This window comes from Salvelinus fontinalis, chromosome 9 (genome assembly GCF_029448725.1).
Source record: "Salvelinus fontinalis isolate EN_2023a chromosome 9, ASM2944872v1, whole genome shotgun sequence".
Lineage (NCBI taxonomy): Eukaryota > Metazoa > Chordata > Actinopteri > Salmoniformes > Salmonidae > Salvelinus > Salvelinus fontinalis.
Genome location: NC_074673.1, coordinates 27,668,789 through 27,687,097, shown reverse-complemented (window position 1 = coordinate 27,687,097; position 18,309 = coordinate 27,668,789). Strand labels below are relative to the sequence as shown.

Sequence of the window (18,309 nt, the reverse complement as noted above, 5' to 3'; positions counted from 1 at the left end):
GCCTTTCTAGTGAGTTTTTCCTAGCCACTGTGCTTCTACATCTGAATAGATTGCTGTTTGGGGTTTTAGGCTGGGTTTCTGTGTAACACTTTGTGACATCTGCTGATGTAAAAAGGGCTTTACAAATACATGTGATTGATTGATAATGATTTAAATAATTTAGATCAGTCCTTACTTGGCTCTCTCTCCATACCTGGCTGAGATTGAGAGGCTGCTGCTGCTGGAAGGGGTTTGGCCCTGAGCGCTGCTGTCGGTAAGCCACGCCCCCAGACAGGTGGTTGTTGCCAGACACCATGCCCGCGCCGTTGGAGGTTTTGAACTTGTATGCCGAATTCTGATGATTCATTGCATCTGCAGAGTAAAGGGAACAAGGTCAAAAGGTCAATCCAGGTCAAGAAAAGAACATATGAGTACAGTATAAACACACACAAAAAAAATGTGGAACCGAGGTAGCAACAGTAACCAATGGGGCAGAGCTTAGCGAAGGTTCATTTGTAGTACCAACAACGATAATAATGGATACATTTGTAAAAAAATTCAAACAACAATAATAGTATTTCCTATACTCTAGAAGAAAGACTATCAACCATCCCTCCCTGTCTGTGTGGATGTGTGGGTCTCTGTAGGTACCTGTGTAGATATCTGTGTAGGTACCTGTGTAGATATCTATGTAGGTACCTGGCATCAGGCGCTCACACTCGCTCAGCACCTCGCTGGACTGGCTCTTAAGAGGGGGGATGATGATGGAGCGAAGGTTGTTTCCGTTGCTGTAGTTGTCCAGCAGGGTGGTCTTGGAGTCATGGTAGCCGTTGTTGTTGGGCTGCCTGGACTCTACTGCATAGGGACTGTTGTTACTGGATGAGTCAGAGTCGGGGGAGTCGTGTACTGTGACACAGCTGATGACGTTCTTCCTCTGCTTGAATGAGCTGCAAGGAGGAGGATCACTTTTTAGTAATGGTACATATAGTAATGGTCAGCCTACTAACCTTCTGACCAATGTTGGTGTCGATTCCATAATAAATAGTGAATTCAGATCAATCCACAAAAAAATGCCCTTATGCCAATCATGTCCACTCCTTTTACTGAATTGGCTGGAACTGAAATGAAACCCAGCTCTTTCAGTAATGAAACTAAACATGCACTAAACATGGCATCCTGTCATGTATTTAACCCTGGCTCCCAGATCCCTGCCTGCGTTTCATGTCTGGCCCAAAATGGCTGGCCTGTACCTAGTATGGTTGGTGTTGCTATTCTTGTGATCATCCTCCTCGTCCGTGTCACTGCTGATGGTGATGATGCTGACGGCAGGGCTGGGCGTATCAGGGATGATGATGGTCTGACGCTGCCCGTTGTGGTGCTGATGGTGGTCCCTGGTGGTGCTGGAGGCCTGCTCTGCCTCGCCCCGTCCCCACCCTCCACAGCCCAGGGGGGGTCCGCAGCTGGAGCCGGAGGAAGGGCCGTTGTTCTGAAGCACAGCACAACGTGGAGGGGTGTTCTCCTTCAGCCGCTTGGAGTGCTGTGGTGATTGTACCGCCTGGGAGGAGGACACCTCGTACGCAGACACGTTCCTGACGGAAGAGAGATGAGAGGGGGATGAGGTGGCACATACTACTACAACCTAATACTAGGTGGCACCTACTACTACAACCTAATACTAGGTGGCACCTACCACTACAACCTAATACTAGGTGGCACCTACCACTACAACCTAATACTAGGTGGCACCTACCACTACAACCTAATACTAGGTGGCACCTACCACTACAACCTAATACTAGGTGGCACCTACCACTACAACCTAATACTAGGTGGCACCTACCACTACAACCTAATACTAGGTGGCACCTACCACTACAACCTAATACTAGGTGGCACCTACCACTACAACCTAATACTAGGTGGCACCTACCACTACAACCTAATACTAGGTGGCACCTACTAGTACAACCTAATACTAGGTGGCACCTACTAGTACAACCTAATACTAGGTGGCACCTACTAGTACAACCTAATACTAGGTGGCACGTACTAGTACAACCTAATACTAGGTGGCACCTACCACTACAACCTAATACTAGGTGGCACCTACTAGTACATACAGAGTAACAATACCGAAGACAGACACTGCCCAGGTAACAGCAGACATAATATTATAATTTTTTTTTGTTTCACTTTCAACTTGGAGCTGGCTATTGTGTTCTGATTGGTTGATTGTTGAAAGCCTCCAGCGCCGGTTGACAAAGAATTTTCATAGTGAATCAGGAAAGACAGGGGGACTGTAGGTGATGTTCAAATCCAAAGAGATCCTAGTTGATCCTAGTTGTGTAGGAGATCCTAGTTGTGTAGGAGGTCCTAGTTGTTTAGGAGGTCCTAGTTGTTTAGGAGGTCCTAGTTGTGTAGGAGGTCCTAGTTGTTTAGGAGGTCCTAGTTGTGTAGGAGATCCGAGTTGTGTAGGAGGTCCTAGTTGTGTAGGAGGTCCTAGTTATGTAGGAGGTGCTAGTTGTGTAGGAGATCCTAGTTGTGTAGGAGGTCCTAGTTGTTTAGGAGGTCCTAGTTGTTTAGGAGGTCCTAGTTGTGTAGGAGGTCCTAGTTGTGTAGGAGGTCCTAGTTGTGTAGGAGATCCTAGTTGTGTAGGAGGTCCTAGTTGTTTAGGAGGTCCTAGTTGTTTAGGAGGTCCTAGTTGTTTAGGAGGTCCTAGTTGTTTAGGAGGTCCTAGTTGTTTAGGAGGTTCAAGTTGTGTAGGAGGTCCTAGTTGTGTAGGAGATCCTAGTTGTGTAGGAGATCCTAGTTGTTTAGGAGGTCCTAGTTGTTTAGGAGGTCCTAGTTGTTTAGGAGGTCCTAGTTGTGTAGGAGATCCGAGTTGTTTAGGAGGTCCTAGTTGTTTAGGAGATCCTAGTTGTGTAGGAGATCCTAGTTGTTTAGGAGGTCCTAGTTGTTTAGGAGGTCCTAGTTGTTTAGGAGGTCCTAGTTGTTTAGGAGGTCCTAGTTGTGTAGGAGGTCCTAGATGTGTAGGAGATCCTAGTTGTGTAGGATATCCTAGTTGTTTAGGAGGTCCTAGTTGTTTAGGAGGTCCTAGTTGTTTAGGAGGTCCTAGTTGTGTAGGAGATCCGAGTTGTTTAGGAGGTCCTAGTTGTTTAGGAGATCCTAGTTGTGTAGGAGATCCTAGTTGTTTAGGAGGTCCTAGTTGTTTAGGAGGTCCTAGTTGTGTAGGAGATCCGAGTTGTTTAGGAGGTCCTAGTTGTTTAGGAGATCCTAGTTGTGTAGGAGATCCTAGTTGTTTAGGAGGTCCTAGTTGTGTAGGAGGTCCTAGTTGTGTAGGAGGTCCTAGTTGTGTAGGAGGTCGTAGTTGTGTAGGAGGTCCTGGTTGTTTAGGAAGTCCTAGTTGTGTAGGAGGTTCTGGTTGCTTAGGAGGTCCTAGTTGCTTAGGAGGTCCTAGTTGTTTAGGACGTCCTAGTTGTTTAAGAGGTCCTAGTTGTGTGCGAGATCCTAATTGTTTAGGAGGTCCTAGTTGTGTAGGAGGTCTTAGTGGTGTAGGTGGTCCTGGTTGTGTAGGAGGTCCTAGTTGTTTAGGAGGTCCTAGTTGTTTAGGAGATCCTAGTTGTGTAGGAGGTCTTAGTGGTGTAGGTGGTCCTGGTTGTGTAGGAGGTCCTAGTTGTTTAGGAGGTCCTAGTTATGTAGGAGGTCTTAGTGGTGTAGGTGGTCCTGGTTGTTTAGGATGTCCTAGTTGTGTAGGAGGTCCTAGTTGTGTAGGAGGTCCTAGTTGTGTAGGAGGTCCTGGTTGTTTAGGAGGTCCTGGTTGTTTTGGAGGTCCTAGTTGTGTAGGAGGTCCTAGTTGTGTAGGAGGTCCTAGTTGTTTAGGAGGTCCTGGTTGTTTAGGAGGTCCTAGTTGTTTAGGAGGTCCTAGTTGTGTAGGAGGTCCTAGTTGTGTAAGAGGTCCTAGTTGTTTAGGAGGTTCTGGTTGCTTAGGAGGTCCGAGTTGCTTAGGAGGTCTTAGTTGTGTAGGAGGTCCTAGTTGTGTAGGAGGTCCTAGTTGTTTAGGAGGTCCTGGTTGCTTAGGAGGGCCTAGTTGTTTAGGAGGTCCTAGTTGTGTAGGAGGTCTTAGTTGTGTAGAAGGTCCTGGTTGTTTAGGAGGTCTTAGTTGCGTAGGAGGTCCTAGTTGTGTAGGAGGTCCTAGTTGTTTAGGAGGTCCTGGTTGTTTAGGAGGTCCTAGTTGTGTAGGAGGTCCTAGTTGTTTAGGAGGTCCTTGTTGTTTAGGAGGTCCTAGTTGTGTAGGAGGTCCTAGTTGTTTAGGAGGTCCTGGTTGTTTAGGAGGTCCTGGTTGTTTAGGAGGTCCTAGTTGTTTAGGAGGTCCTGGTTGTTTAGGAGGTCCTAGTTGTTTAGGAGGTCCTAGTTGTGTAGGAGGTCCTAGTTGTTTAGGAGGTTCTGGTTGTTTAGGAGGTCCTAGTTGCTTAGGAGGTCCTAGTTGTTTAGGAGGTCCTAGTTGTTTAAGAGGTCCTAGTTGTGTAGGAGGTCTTAGTGGTGTAGGTGGTCCTGGTTGTTTAGGATGTCCTAGTTGTGTAGGAGGTCTTAGTTGTTTAGGAGGTCCTGGTTGTTTAGGAGGTCTTAGTTGTTTCGGAGGTCTTAGTTGTTTAGGATGTCCTAGTTGTTTAGGAGGTCTTAGTTGTGTAGGAGGTCCTAGTGGTGTAGGTGGTCCTGGTTGTGTAGGAGATCCTAGTTGTTTAGGAGGTCCTAGTTGTGTAGGAGGTCTTAGTGGTGTAGGTGGTCCTGGTTGTTTAGGATGTCCTAGTTGTGTAGGAGGTCTTAGTTGTTTAGGAGGTCCTGGTTGTTTAGGAGGTATTAGTTGTTTCGGAGGTCTTAGTTGTTTAGGATGTCCTAGTTGTTTAGGAGGTCTTAGTTGTGTAGGAGGTCCTAGTTGTTTAGGAGGTCCTAGTTGTTTAGGAGGTCCTAGTTGTGTAGGAGGTCCTAGTTGTTTAGGAGGTCCTAGTTGTGTAGGAGGTCCTAGTTGTGTAGGAGGTCCTAGTTGTGTAGGAGATCCTAGTTGTTTAGGAGGTCCTAGTTGTTTAGGAGGTCCTAGTTGTTTAGGAGGTCCTGGTTGTTTAGGAGGTCTTAGTTGTGTAGGAGGTCCTAGTTGTTTAGGAGGTCCTGGTTGTTTAGGAGGTCCTAGTTGTTTAGGAGGTCCTAGTTGTGTAGGAGGTCCTAGTTGTGTAGGAGGTCCTAGTTGTGTAGGAGGTCCTGGTTGTTTAGGAGGTCCTGGTTGTTTAGGAGGTCTTAGTTGTTTAGGAGGTCTTAGTTGTGTAGGAGGTCCTGGTTGTTTAGGAGGTCCTGGTTGCTTAGGAGGTCCTAGTTGTTTAGGAGGTCTTAGTTGTGTAGGAGGTCCTGGTTGTTTAGGAGGTCTTAGTTGTGTAGGAGGTCCTGGTTGTTTAGGAGGTCCTAGTTGTTTAGGAGGTCCTAGTTGTTTAGGAGGTCCTAGTTGTGTAGGAGTCCTAGTTGTGTAGGAGGTCCTAGTTGTGTAGGAGGTCCTAGTTGTGTAGGAGATCCTAGTTGTTTAGGAGGTCCTAGTTGTTTAGGATGTCCTAGTTGTTTAGGAGGTCTTAGTTGTGTAGGAGGTCCTAGTTGTTTAGGAGGTCCTAGTTGTGTAGGAGGTCCTAGTTGTTTAGGAGGTCCTGGTTGTTTAGGAGGTCCTGGTTGTTTAGGAGGTCTTAGTTGTTTAGGAGGTCTTAGTTGTTTAGGAGGTCCTGGTTGCTTAGGAGGTCCTAGTTGTGTAGGAGGTCTTAGTGGTGTAGGTGGTCCTGGTTGTTTAGGATGTCCTAGTTGTGTAGGAGGTCTTAGTTGTTTAGGAGGTCCTGGTTGTTTAGGAGGTATTAGTTGTTTCGGAGGTCTTAGTTGTTTAGGATGTCCTAGTTGTTTAGGAGGTCTTAGTTGTGTAGGAGGTCCTAGTTGTTTAGGAGGTCCTAGTTGTTTAGGAGGTCCTAGTTGTGTAGGAGGTCCTAGTTGTTTAGGAGGTCCTAGTTGTGTAGGAGGTCCTAGTTGTGTAGGAGGTCCTAGTTGTGTAGGAGATCCTAGTTATTTAGGAGGTCCTAGTTGTTTAGGAGGTCCTAGTTGTTTAGGAGGTCCTGGTTGTTTAGGAGGTCTTAGTTGTGTAGGAGGTCCTAGTTGTTTAGGAGGTCCTGGTTGTTTAGGAGGTCCTAGTTGTTTAGGAGGTCCTAGTTGTGTAGGAGGTCCTAGTTGTGTAGGAGGTCCTAGTTGTGTAGGAGGTCCTGGTTGTTTAGGAGGTCCTGGTTGTTTAGGAGGTCTTAGTTGTTTAGGAGGTCTTAGTTGTGTAGGAGGTCCTGGTTGTTTAGGAGGTCCTGGTTGCTTAGGAGGTCCTAGTTGTTTAGGAGGTCTTAGTTGTGTAGGAGGTCCTGGTTGTTTAGGAGGTCTTAGTTGTGTAGGAGGTCCTGGTTGTTTAGGAGGTCCTAGTTGTTTAGGAGGTCCTAGTTGTTTAGGAGGTCCTAGTTGTGTAGGAGTCCTAGTTGTGTAGGAGGTCCTAGTTGTGTAGGAGGTCCTAGTTTTGTAGGAGATCCTAGTTGTTTAGGAGGTCCTAGTTGTTTAGGATGTCCTAGTTGTTTAGGAGGTCTTAGTTGTGTAGGAGGTCCTAGTTGTTTAGGAGGTCCTAGTTGTGTAGGAGGTCCTAGTTGTGTAGGAGGTCCTAGTTGTTTAGGAGGTCCTGGTTGTTTAGGAGGTCCTGGTTGTTTAGGAGGTCTTAGTTGTTTAGGAGGTCTTAGTTGTTTAGGAGGTCCTGGTTGCTTAGGAGGTCCTAGTTGTTTAGGAGGTCTTAGTTGTGTAGGAGGTCCTAGTTGTTTAGGAGGTCCTAGTTGTGTAGGAGGTCCTAGTTGTGTAGGAGGTCCTAGTTGTTTAGGAGGTCCTGGTTGTTTAGGAGGTCCTGGCTGTTTAGGAGGTCCTGGTTGTTTAGGAGGTCTTAGTTGTTTAGGAGGTCTTAGTTGTTTAGGAGATCCTAGTTGTGTAGGAGATCCTAGTTGTTTAGGAGGTCCTAGTTGTTTAGGAGGTCCTAGTTGTTTAGGAGGTCCTAGTTGTTTAGGAGGTCCTAGTTGTGTAGGAGGTCCTAGATGTGTAGGAGATCCTAGTTGTGTAGGATATCCTAGTTGTTTAGGAGGTCCTAGTTGTTTAGGAGGTCCTAGTTGTTTAGGAGGTCCTAGTTGTGTAGGAGATCCGAGTTGTTTAGGAGGTCCTAGTTGTTTAGGAGATCCTAGTTGTGTAGGAGATCCTAGTTGTTTAGGAGGTCCTAGTTGTTTAGGAGGTCCTAGTTGTTTAGGAGGTCCTAGTTGTGTAGGAGGTCCTAGTTTTGTAGGAGGTCCTAGTTGTGTAGGAGGTCGTAGTTGTGTAGGAGGTCCTGGTTGTTTAGGAAGTCCTAGTTGTGTAGGAGGTTCTGGTTGCTTAGGAGGTCCTAGTTGCTTAGGAGGTCCTAGTTGTTTAGGAGGTCCTAGTTGTTTAAGAGGTCCTAGTTGTGTGCGAGATCCTAATTGTTTAGGAGGTCCTAGTTGTGTAGGAGGTCTTAGTGGTGTAGGTGGTCCTGGTTGTGTAGGAGGTCCTAGTTGTTTAGGAGGTCCTAGTTGTTTAGGAGATCCTAGTTGTGTAGGAGGTCTTAGTGGTGTAGGTGGTCCTGGTTGTGTAGGAGGTCCTAGTTGTTTAGGAGGTCCTAGTTATGTAGGAGGTCTTAGTGGTGTAGGTGGTCCTGGTTGTTTAGGATGTCCTAGTTGTGTAGGAGGTCCTAGTTGTGTAGGAGGTCCTAGTTGTGTAGGAGGTCCTGGTTGTTTAGGAGGTCCTGGTTGTTTAGGAGGTCCTAGTTGTGTAGGAGGTCCTAGTTGTGTAGGAGGTCCTAGTTGTTTAGGAGGTCCTGGTTGTTTAGGAGGTCCTAGTTGTTTAGGAGGTCCTAGTTGTGTAAGAGGTCCTAGTTGTTTAGGAGGTTCTGGTTGCTTAGGAGGTCCGAGTTGCTTAGGAGGTCTTAGTTGTGTAGGAGGTCCTAGTTGTGTAGGAGGTCCTAGTTGTTTAGGAGGTCCTGGTTGCTTAGGAGGGCCTAGTTGTTTAGGAGGTCCTAGTTGTGTAGGAGGTCTTAGTTGTGTAGGAGGTCCTGGTTGTTTAGGAGGTCTTAGTTGCGTAGGAGGTCCTAGTTGTGTAGGAGGTCCTAGTTGTTTAGGAGGTCCTGGTTGTTTAGGAGGTCCTAGTTGTGTAGGAGGTCCTAGTTGTTTAGGAGGTCCTTGTTGTTTAGGAGGTCCTAGTTGTGTAGGAGGTCCTAGTTGTTTAGGAGGTCCTGGTTGTTTAGGAGGTCCTGGTTGTTTAGGAGGTCCTAGTTGTTTAGGAGGTCCTGGTTGTTTAGGAGGTCCTAGTTGTTTAGGAGGTCCTAGTTGTGTAGGAGGTCCTAGTTGTTTAGGAGGTTCTGGTTGTTTAGGAGGTCCTAGTTGCTTAGGAGGTCCTAGTTGTTTAGGAGGTCCTAGTTGTTTAAGAGGTCCTAGTTGTGTAGGAGGTCTTAGTGGTGTAGGTGGTCCTGGTTGTTTAGGATGTCCTAGTTGTGTAGGAGGTCTTAGTTGTTTAGGAGGTCCTGGTTGTTTAGGAGGTCTTAGTTGTTTCGGAGGTCTTAGTTGTTTAGGATGTCCTAGTTGTTTAGGAGGTCTTAGTTGTGTAGGAGGTCCTAGTGGTGTAGGTGGTCCTGGTTGTGTAGGAGATCCTAGTTGTTTAGGAGGTCCTAGTTGTGTAGGAGGTCTTAGTGGTGTAGGTGGTCCTGGTTGTTTAGGATGTCCTAGTTGTGTAGGAGGTCTTAGTTGTTTAGGAGGTCCTGGTTGTTTAGGAGGTATTAGTTGTTTCGGAGGTCTTAGTTGTTTAGGATGTCCTAGTTGTTTAGGAGGTCTTAGTTGTGTAGGAGGTCCTAGTTGTTTAGGAGGTCCTAGTTGTTTAGGAGGTCCTAGTTGTGTAGGAGGTCCTAGTTGTGTAGGAGGTCCTAGTTGTGTAGGAGGTCCTAGTTGTGTAGGAGGTCCTAGTTGTGTAGGAGATCCTAGTTGTTTAGGAGGTCCTAGTTGTTTAGGAGGTCCTAGTTGTTTAGGAGGTCCTGGTTGTTTAGGAGGTCTTAGTTGTGTAGGAGGTCCTAGTTGTTTAGGAGGTCCTGGTTGTTTAGGAGGTCCTAGTTGTTTAGGAGGCCCTTGTTGTGTAGGAGGTCCTAGTTGTGTAGGAGGTCCTAGTTGTGTAGGAGGTCCTGGTTGTTTAGGAGGTCCTGGTTGTTTAGGAGGTCTTAGTTGTTTAGGAGTTCTTAGTTGTGTAGGAGGTCCTGGTTGTTTAGGAGGTCCTGGTTGCTTAGGAGGTCCTAGTTGTTTAGGAGGTCTTAGTTGTGTAGGAGGTCCTGGTTGTTTAGGAGGTCTTAGTTGTGTAGGAGGTCCTGGTTGTTTAGGAGGTCCTAGTTGTTTAGGAGGTCCTAGTTGTTTAGGAGGTCCTAGTTGTGTAGGAGTCCTAGTTGTGTAGGAGGTCCTAGTTGTGTAGGAGGTCCTAGTTGTGTAGGAGATCCTAGTTGTTTAGGAGGTCCTAGTTGTTTAGGATGTCCTAGTTGTTTAGGAGGTCTTAGTTGTGTAGGAGGTCCTAGTTGTTTAGGAGGTCCTAGTTGTGTAGGAGGTCCTAGTTGTGTAGGAGGTCCTAGTTGTTTAGGAGGTCCTAGTTGTGTAGGAGGTCCTAGTTGTGTAGGAGATCCTAGTTGTTTAGGAGGTCCTAGTTGTTTAGGAGGTCCTAGTTGTTTAGGAGGTCCTGGTTGTTTAGGAGGTCTTAGTTGTGTAGGAGGTCCTAGTTGTTTAGGAGGTCCTGGTTGTTTAGGAGGTCCTAGTTGTTTAGGAGGCCCTTGTTGTGTAGGAGGTCCTAGTTGTGTAGGAGGTCCTAGTTGTGTAGGAGGTCCTGGTTGTTTAGGAGGTCCTGGTTGTTTAGGAGGTCTTAGTTGTTTAGGAGTTCTTAGTTGTGTAGGAGGTCCTGGTTGTTTAGGAGGTCCTGGTTGCTTAGGAGGTCCTAGTTGTTTAGGAGGTCTTAGTTGTGTAGGAGGTCCTGGTTGTTTAGGAGGTCTTAGTTGTGTAGGAGGTCCTGGTTGTTTAGGAGGTCCTAGTTGTTTAGGAGGTCCTAGTTGTTTAGGAGGTCCTAGTTGTGTAGGAGTCCTAGTTGTGTAGGAGGTCCTAGTTGTGTAGGAGGTCCTAGTTGTGTAGGAGATCCTAGTTGTTTAGGAGGTCCTAGTTGTTTAGGATGTCCTAGTTGTTTAGGAGGTCTTAGTTGTGTAGGAGGTCCTAGTTGTTTAGGAGGTCCTAGTTGTGTAGGAGGTCCTAGTTGTGTAGGAGGTCCTAGTTGTTTAGGAGGTCCTGGTTGTTTAGGAGGTCCTGGTTGTTTAGGAGGTCCTAGTTGTTTAGGAGGTCCTAGTTGTTTAAGAGGTCCTAGTTGTGTAGGAGGTCCTGGTTGTTTAGGATGTCCTAGTTGTGTAGGAGGTCTTAGTTGTTTAGGAGGTCCTGGTTGTTTAGGAGGTCTTAGTTGTTTCGGAGGTCTTAGTTGTTTAGGATGTCCTAGTTGTTTAGGAGGTCTTAGTTGTGTAGGAGGTCCTAGTGGTGTAGGTGGTCCTGGTTGTGTAGGAGATCCTAGTTGTTTAGGAGGTCCTAGTTGTGTAGGAGGTCTTAGTGGTGTAGGTGGTCCTGGTTGTTTAGGGTGTCCTAGTTGTGTAGGAGGTCTTAGTTGTTTAGGAGGTCCTGGTTGTTTAGGAGGTCTTAGTTGTTTCGGAGGTCTTAGTTGTTTAGGATGTCCTAGTTGTTTAGGAGGTCTTAGTTGTGTAGGAGGTCCTAGTTGCTTAGGAGGTCCTAGTTGTTTAGGACGTCCTAGTTGTTTAAGAGGTCCTAGTTGTGTAGGAGGTCTTAGTGGTGTAGGTGGTCCTGGTTGTTTAGGATGTCCTAGTTGTGTAGGAGGTCTTAGTTGTTTAGGAGGTCCTGGTTGTTTAGGAGGTCTTAGTTGTTTCGGAGGTCTTAGTTGTTTAGGATGTCCTAGTTGTTTAGGAGGTCTTAGTTGTGTAGGAGGTCCTAGTGGTGTAGGTGGTCCTGGTTGTGTAGGAGATCCTAGTTGTTTAGGAGGTCCTAGTTGTGTAGGAGGTCTTAGTGGTGTAGGTGGTCCTGGTTGTTTAGGATGTCCTAGTTGTGTAGGAGGTCTTAGTTGTTTAGGAGGTCCTGGTTGTTTAGGAGGTATTAGTTGTTTCGGAGGTCTTAGTTGTTTAGGATGTCCTAGTTGTTTAGGAGGTCTTAGTTGTGTAGGAGGTCCTAGTTGTTTAGGAGGTCCTAGTTGTTTAGGAGGTCCTAGTTGTGTAGGAGGTCCTAGTTGTTTAGGAGGTCCTAGTTGTGTAGGAGGTCCTAGTTGTGTAGGAGGTCCTAGTTGTGTAGGAGATCCTAGTTGTTTAGGAGGTCCTAGTTGTTTAGGAGGTCCTAGTTGTTTAGGAGGTCCTGGTTGTTTAGGAGGTCTTAGTTGTGTAGGAGGTCCTAGTTGTTTAGGAGGTCCTGGTTGTTTAGGAGGTCCTAGTTGTTTAGGAGGTCCTAGTTGTGTAGGAGGTCCTAGTTGTGTAGGAGGTCCTAGTTGTGTAGGAGGTCCTGGTTGTTTAGGAGGTCCTGGTTGTTTAGGAGGTCTTAGTTGTTTAGGAGGTCTTAGTTGTGTAGGAGGTCCTGGTTGTTTAGGAGGTCCTGGTTGCTTAGGAGGTCCTAGTTTTTTAGGAGGTCTTAGTTGTGTAGGAGGTCCTGGTTGTTTAGGAGGTCTTAGTTGTGTAGGAGGTCCTGGTTGTTTAGGAGGTCCTAGTTGTTTAGGAGGTCCTAGTTGTTTAGGAGGTCCTAGTTGTGTAGGAGTCCTAGTTGTGTAGGAGGTCCTAGTTGTGTAGGAGGTCCTAGTTGTGTAGGAGATCCTAGTTGTTTAGGAGGTCCTAGTTGTTTAGGATGTCCTAGTTGTTTAGGAGGTCTTAGTTGTGTAGGAGGTCCTAGTTGTTTAGGAGGTCCTAGTTGTGTAGGAGGTCCTAGTTGTGTAGGAGGTCCTAGTTGTTTAGGAGGTCCTGGTTGTTTAGGAGGTCCTGGTTGTTTAGGAGGTCCTAGTTGTTTAGGAGGTCCTAGTTGTTTAAGAGGTCCTAGTTGTGTAGGAGGTCCTGGTTGTTTAGGATGTCCTAGTTGTGTAGGAGGTCTTAGTTGTTTAGGAGGTCCTGGTTGTTTAGGAGGTCTTAGTTGTTTCGGAGGTCTTAGTTGTTTAGGATGTCCTAGTTGTTTAGGAGGTCTTAGTTGTGTAGGAGGTCCTAGTGGTGTAGGTGGTCCTGGTTGTGTAGGAGACCCTAGTTGTTTAGGAGGTCCTAGTTGTGTAGGAGGTCTTAGTGGTGTAGGTGGTCCTGGTTGTTTATGGTGTCCTAGTTGTGTAGGAGGTCTTAGTTGTTTAGGAGGTCCTGGTTGTTTAGGAGGTCTTAGTTGTTTCGGAGGTCTTAGTTGTTTAGGATGTCCTAGTTGTTTAGGAGGTCTTAGTTGTGTAGGAGGTCCTAGTTGTTTAGGAGGTCCTAGTTGTTTAGGTGGTCCTAGTTGTGTAGGAGGTCCTAGTTGTTTAGGAGGTCCTAGTTGTGTAGGAGGTCCTAGTTGTTTAGGAGGTCCTAGTTGTTTAGGAGGTCCTAGTTGTTTAGGAGGTCCTGGTTGTTTAGGAGGTCTTAGTTGTGTAGGAGGTCCTAGTTGTTTAGGAGGTCCTGGTTGTTTAGGAGGTCTTAGTTGTGTAGGAGGTCCTAGTTGTTTAGGAGGTCCTAGTTGTGTAGGAGGTCCTAGTTGTGTAGGAGGTCCTAGTTGTGTAGGAGGTCCTGGTTGTTTAGGAGGTCCTGGTTGTTTAGGAGGTCTTAGTTGTTTAGGAGGTCTTAGTTGTGTAGGAGGTCCTGGTTGTTTAGGAGGTCCTGGTTGCTTAGGAGGTCCTAGTTGTTTAGGAGGTCTTAGTTGTGTAGGAGGTCCTGGTTGTTTAGGAGGTCTTAGTTGTGTAGGAGGTCCTGGTTGTTTAGGAGGTCCTAGTTGTTTAGGAGGTCCTAGTTGTTTAGGAGGTCCTAGTTGTGTAGGAGTTCTAGTTGTGTAGGAGGTCCTAGTTGTGTAGGAGGTCCTAGTTGTGTAGGAGGTCCTAGTTGTTTAGGAGGTCCTGGTTGTTTAGGAGGTCCTGGTTGTTTAGGAGGTCTTAGTTGTTTAGGAGGTCTTAGTTGTTTAGGAGGTCCTGGTTGCTTAGGAGGTCCTAGTTGTTTAGGAGGTCTTAGTTGTGTAGGAGGTCCTAGTTGTTTAGGAGGTCCTAGTTGTGTAGGAGGTCCTAGTTGTGTAGGAGGTCCTAGTTGTTTAGGAGGTCCTGGTTGTTTAGGAGGTCCTGGCTGTTTAGGAGGTCCTGGTTGTTTAGGAGGTCTTAGTTGTTTAGGAGGTCCTGGTTGTGTAGGAGGTCCTAGTTGTGTAGGAGTCCTAGTTGTGTAGGAGGTCCTAGTTGTGTAGGAGGTCCTAGTTGTGCTTACCTGGCAGTCATCTGATGCTGCTTGTTCTTTTTGGAAGAGGAGTTGTTGAAATTGGTTGACGGTTGCCTCATCACATGGGCCACGCCCACATTGAGAGGCTGGTTGTGGTTGGATGGGAGGGTGACGTGGCCAGCCAGCAGCGCCGGCTGTTGCATGATGGGATTGTAATGGCCGCCGTGTGGGTGAGAATTCCTGGAACACAACAAAATGTCCCATCACTACACTGAACCTGTATTTTATATTATTATATCTGGAGAAACACCGTCATTGTGACCTTGCCCCATTTTCATGTCTAACTATTTATCTATACCTGCACATGACTACATACTGCTTCACATATGGGACTAGAGTTGGGTGGGTGGCAGCAGTCACCGCGTGAGACAGAGGGGAGAAAAGAGAGCGAGAGGAATAAAGAGAGCGGGAGCGAGGGCAGCTGACACTAGCAGCTGTAGAGGGATAGTTCTGCAGAGGAAGTGCGACACTTTCCCAATCATCTTTGTGGGGATGAGAGAGAGAGAAAGAGAGAAAGAGAAAGAGAGAGAACCACCCTGTCCTTAGACGGACACTGCTAAATGAACCTGCATGCAGACACACACACTCATATACCTGCATCCAGCTTACCTTCCTACAGGCCCCATCCATCTAACATATCATCATTGTGACACGCCGTGCCTGGGATGATGTCCTTACATACATCTCATCCCTCTAAAGGAAATGTGCTCTTATAAAAAACCCACTGTTCACTTCTAGACTGTGATTCATGGCAGCACTCTGAGTGCCTGTCACAAGGCAATGCTCTTCTGTCAATCAGGACACTGCTGTGCTGATCCTTTCTGAACGTTGTATACATCCAAACCTCCCCATGTTAACCAGGCCTTTATACACAATTGGACAATAAAACTAGCCTGGAATGTTAAGTGATACATTCTGTTAATCATGGTGAAACAGAGCATATCAAATTGGTTTGCAGGATACAATGAAACTGATGCACCTTTGTCATTTGGCTTCACATATAGATAGATATTCCAGGCTATACTGTACAAAGTTGGTACGTTTGACCAAGTCTAATATTTAATGTCTTCTCTGATCCTATAGGATTTGATTTGTTTTGGTAGTGCTTATAAGACTCTGGTTACATAAGGAGGAGAGCATGTTCCTTACCTCCAGTTAGCCAGGGGCTGGGAGGCCGTCATGGAGTCAGGGATGACGGTGGCGTGCTGGACTGAGGTGTGGGTGAGCTGCTGCCAGGCGGGGGGGAGAAGGATCTGCTGGGTGCCATTGGGCCAGGCCTGCTGAGGGGAGAGAAAAAGAGCAAACGGGGAGAAGAGATCAGTCACAGAATTAAATACAACACTATTTATATTATATTGTATTTCTATTTCTATCTCTATGGGATCATCTGTCACCTAACAACCTTGCAGGTCAATTATGCAAGGTACACTTTAATGTAGACAAAGAATGCTACCTAAATAAAAGAGGTGTTGTTTTTGTATCTCTCATTGTTTTAATTCCAGAGATAAAGGCATGGGGGAACAAGGGGAAATAATTGAAAGTGTAACAAAAGTTAAGAAATCATTGTAAAAACAGTAAACAGCCAATGGATTGCAGGTACAAGCAGAACAACTGGCCAGTGTTACAATAGGCTAGTTAAACAAAGCCAGATTAACTATCTGGCCTTGTCAGCAGTACACATCAACAGAGCGCAGATAACTCAGCAAACCAATATTGGTTCTGTGAACTCTGTGAGTTCTGCAAATGTTCTCATAATACAAAAACTGTCCAATCATGAATGTATGTATAAAACATTCGACTGATGATGCCAGAATATTCCTAGAACACATTTAATCTGTTCTTTAAATGTTCCCAGAATATTTCATTAGGTTGTGGGAACAGTCTGGTGGGAACATTGTGGGGGAATCACAAAAGATATGTGCGGATGATTCTACAATGTTTCTTTTAGGGTGCAAAAAACATTATTACAAGAATGTTCCCAGAACACATTTCATCTTTTTTTTTTAAGGTTCCCAGAATGTTTCTTTAGGTTGTGGGAACATTGTGGAATTTTCTTGGACTGTTTTTGGGATGTTATCATCCTAATGTTAGAAAAAACTCTAACTAGAACTTAATGGGAATCTTAGTTAATGTTCTGGGAATGTTCCCAGTTTGCTGGGAAGACTTTGGATGTGTAGTAAAGATATGTTGCCTCTCCCCTCCTGGTCCCTGTGCTGATGTGTTTGGCATTATCCAAATCAGCTCTGATTTTAATTAAATTCACATCGAGGCCCATTCAGGGCTGCTGTGAAAGGAGCTGCTTTGTATTGCTGGTGCAGAATGCAGGGAGTTGGCAGGCATAATATGCCCCGAGTCAGAGATGGGTCTGTTTGTCTGTGTGTGTGTGTGTGTGTGTGTGTGTGTGTGTGTGTGTGTGTGTGTGTGTGTGTGTGTGTGTGTGTGTGTGTGTGTGTGTGTGTGTTTGCAGCCCTAATAGTTTAATGCAGCTCTATTGATTAGCACTTTAATGTGGGGTATAATGAATTTTTCCTTTAAATAGTGTTTGCATATTCTATTTACTTCGGCAGCGTCAGTATATTGCAGCACATAGCACAGCACACACAGAAGACAAAGCACTCCATCTTAGGCCTACATCTGCACTGGGCTCATACAGAGTACAAAGCCTACATATCACAATGTTTTACAATGTACCTGTTATACTCTACTGATATAAAACGCTTGTAGGGTTTAACAATGTATGACCGCTAGCTTGTGGGAGTGGAATTGTTTTGTATGAGGTACGTTGGGAGAAAGAATTAACTTAAAATAAAAACAGTCAATGGATGAAGAGGGAGGGAGGCATCTTTAGGTCAACAAAACAAGACCGGGATGTGGATTGATAAAGGACACAGGCACAGCCAATAGAAAGGCATGAAAACTGTCCAATAGAAGACAACCTAAGCCACTTACAGACTCCCTTTACATCTCCCATGGCTGCAAACCGTGTGACTATTGGCTTACGTCGATCCCGGAGCAAACTTAAATTATTCCGGAGCTAGCCAGCTGAGGAGTTCCATCAGCCATTCCTGGGCTACAGTCACCTATCCGGACCCGGGTTTTTTTTGCTGCAGATACGGAGCCCCACCGGGCCTTCACGATTGACTGCCGACGTTATCTGCCCGAGGGAGTTATCCAACTGGCACCTCCGTCGCGACATTACCTGAACGCTCACCTGGGGCCCGCTAATCGTTAGCTGTCTTATCGGCTGCTATCTTAATAAGTATTTCGGACTATTTTTTTTATTTTTTTTCTTGGGTCACTATATCTATTTTGCCAATTGGACTGATCCCCTCTACAAGACACGGAACCCCACTAATCTACCGACGGAAACGCACGAGGTGTCTAAAAATAGACCTCCATCCTATGCTATCTTGCTACCGATAGCCATCTACCCGGCCAGCTGTCTGGATCGCCGTGACCCCAACCAACCTCTACTCACTGGACCCTTATTGATCACTCGATTAAGCATGCCTCTCCTTAATGTAAATATGCCTTGTCCACTGCTGTTCTGGTTAGTGTTTATTGGCTTATTTCACTGTAGGGCCTCTAGCCCTGCTCACTATACCATATCCAACCTTTCATTTCCACCACCCACATATGCGATGACATCACCTGGTTTCAATGATGTTTCTAGAGACAATATCTCTCTCATCATCACTCAATACCTAGGTTTACCTCCACTGTATTCACATCCTACCATACCTTTGTCTGTACACTATTCCTTGAAGCTATTTTATCGCCCCCAGAAACGTCCTTTTACTCTCTGTTCTAGACGCTCTAGACGACCAATTCTCATAGCTTTTTGCCGTACCCTTATCCTACTCCTCCTCTGTTCCTCTGGTGATGTAGAGGTGAATCCAGGCCCTGCAGTACCTAGCTCCACTTCTATTCCCCAGGCGCTCTCTTTTGATGACTTCTGTAACCGTAATAGCCTTGGTTTCATGCATGTTAACATTAGAAGCCTCCTCCCTAAGTTTGTTTTGTTCACTGCTTTAGCTCACTCTGCCAACCCGGATGTTTTAGCCGTGTCTGAATCCTGGCTTAGAAAGAGCACCAAAAATTCTGGCATTTTCATCCCCAACTACAAGATTTTCAGACAAGATAGAACGGCCAAAGGGGGCGGTGTTGCAATCTACTGCAAAGATTGCCTGCAGAGTTCTGTTTTACTATCCAGGTCTGTTCCCAAACAATTTGAACTTCTACTTTTAAAAATCCACTTCTCTAAAAACAAGTCTCTCACCGTTGCCGCCTGCTATAGACCACCCTCTGCCCCCAGCTGTGCTCTGGACACCATATGTGAACTGATTGCCCCCCATCTATCTTCAGAGCTCGTGCTGCTAGGCGACCTAAATTGGAACATGCTTAACACCCCAGCCATCCTACAATCTAAGCTTGATGCCCTCAATCTCACACAAATTATCAATGAACCTACCAGGTACCACCCCAATTCCGTAAACACGGGCACCCTCATAGATATCATCCTAACCAACTTGCCCTCCAAATACACCTCTGCTGCTTTCAACCAAGATCTCAGCGATCACTGCCTCATTGCCTGCATCCGTAATGGGTCAGCGGTCAAACGACCTCCACTCATCACTATCAAACGCTCCCTGAAACACTTCAGCGAGCAGGCCTTTCTGATCGACCTGGCCGATGTATCCTGGAAGGATATTGATCTCATCCCGTCAGTAGAGGATGCCTGGATATTTTTTTAAAATGCC

At 46.0% G+C, this 18,309-nt stretch overlaps 1 protein-coding gene across 6 annotated transcripts in view; it reads right to left on the bottom strand.

Annotated features, from left to right (window-relative positions):
- The window catches only part of LOC129862368 (homeodomain-interacting protein kinase 2-like), a 207,050-nt gene that overhangs the window by 8,320 nt on the left and 180,421 nt on the right, over positions 1-18,309 (bottom strand). Inside the window, exons 10-14 of one of the 6 annotated variants that reach the window (XM_055933927.1) lie at positions 14,699-14,829; positions 13,538-13,729; positions 1,230-1,568; positions 655-926; positions 176-351 (exon numbers count right to left, since the gene is read on the bottom strand). In XM_055933927.1, the coding sequence (XP_055789902.1) occupies positions 176-351; positions 655-926; positions 1,230-1,568; positions 13,538-13,729; positions 14,699-14,829 (1,110 nt within the window). The remainder of the gene's footprint in view (positions 1-175; positions 352-654; positions 927-1,229; positions 1,569-13,537; positions 13,730-14,698; positions 14,830-18,309) is intronic. The other 5 variants (XM_055933929.1, XM_055933930.1, XM_055933931.1 and 2 more) reach the window with 5 other exon arrangements.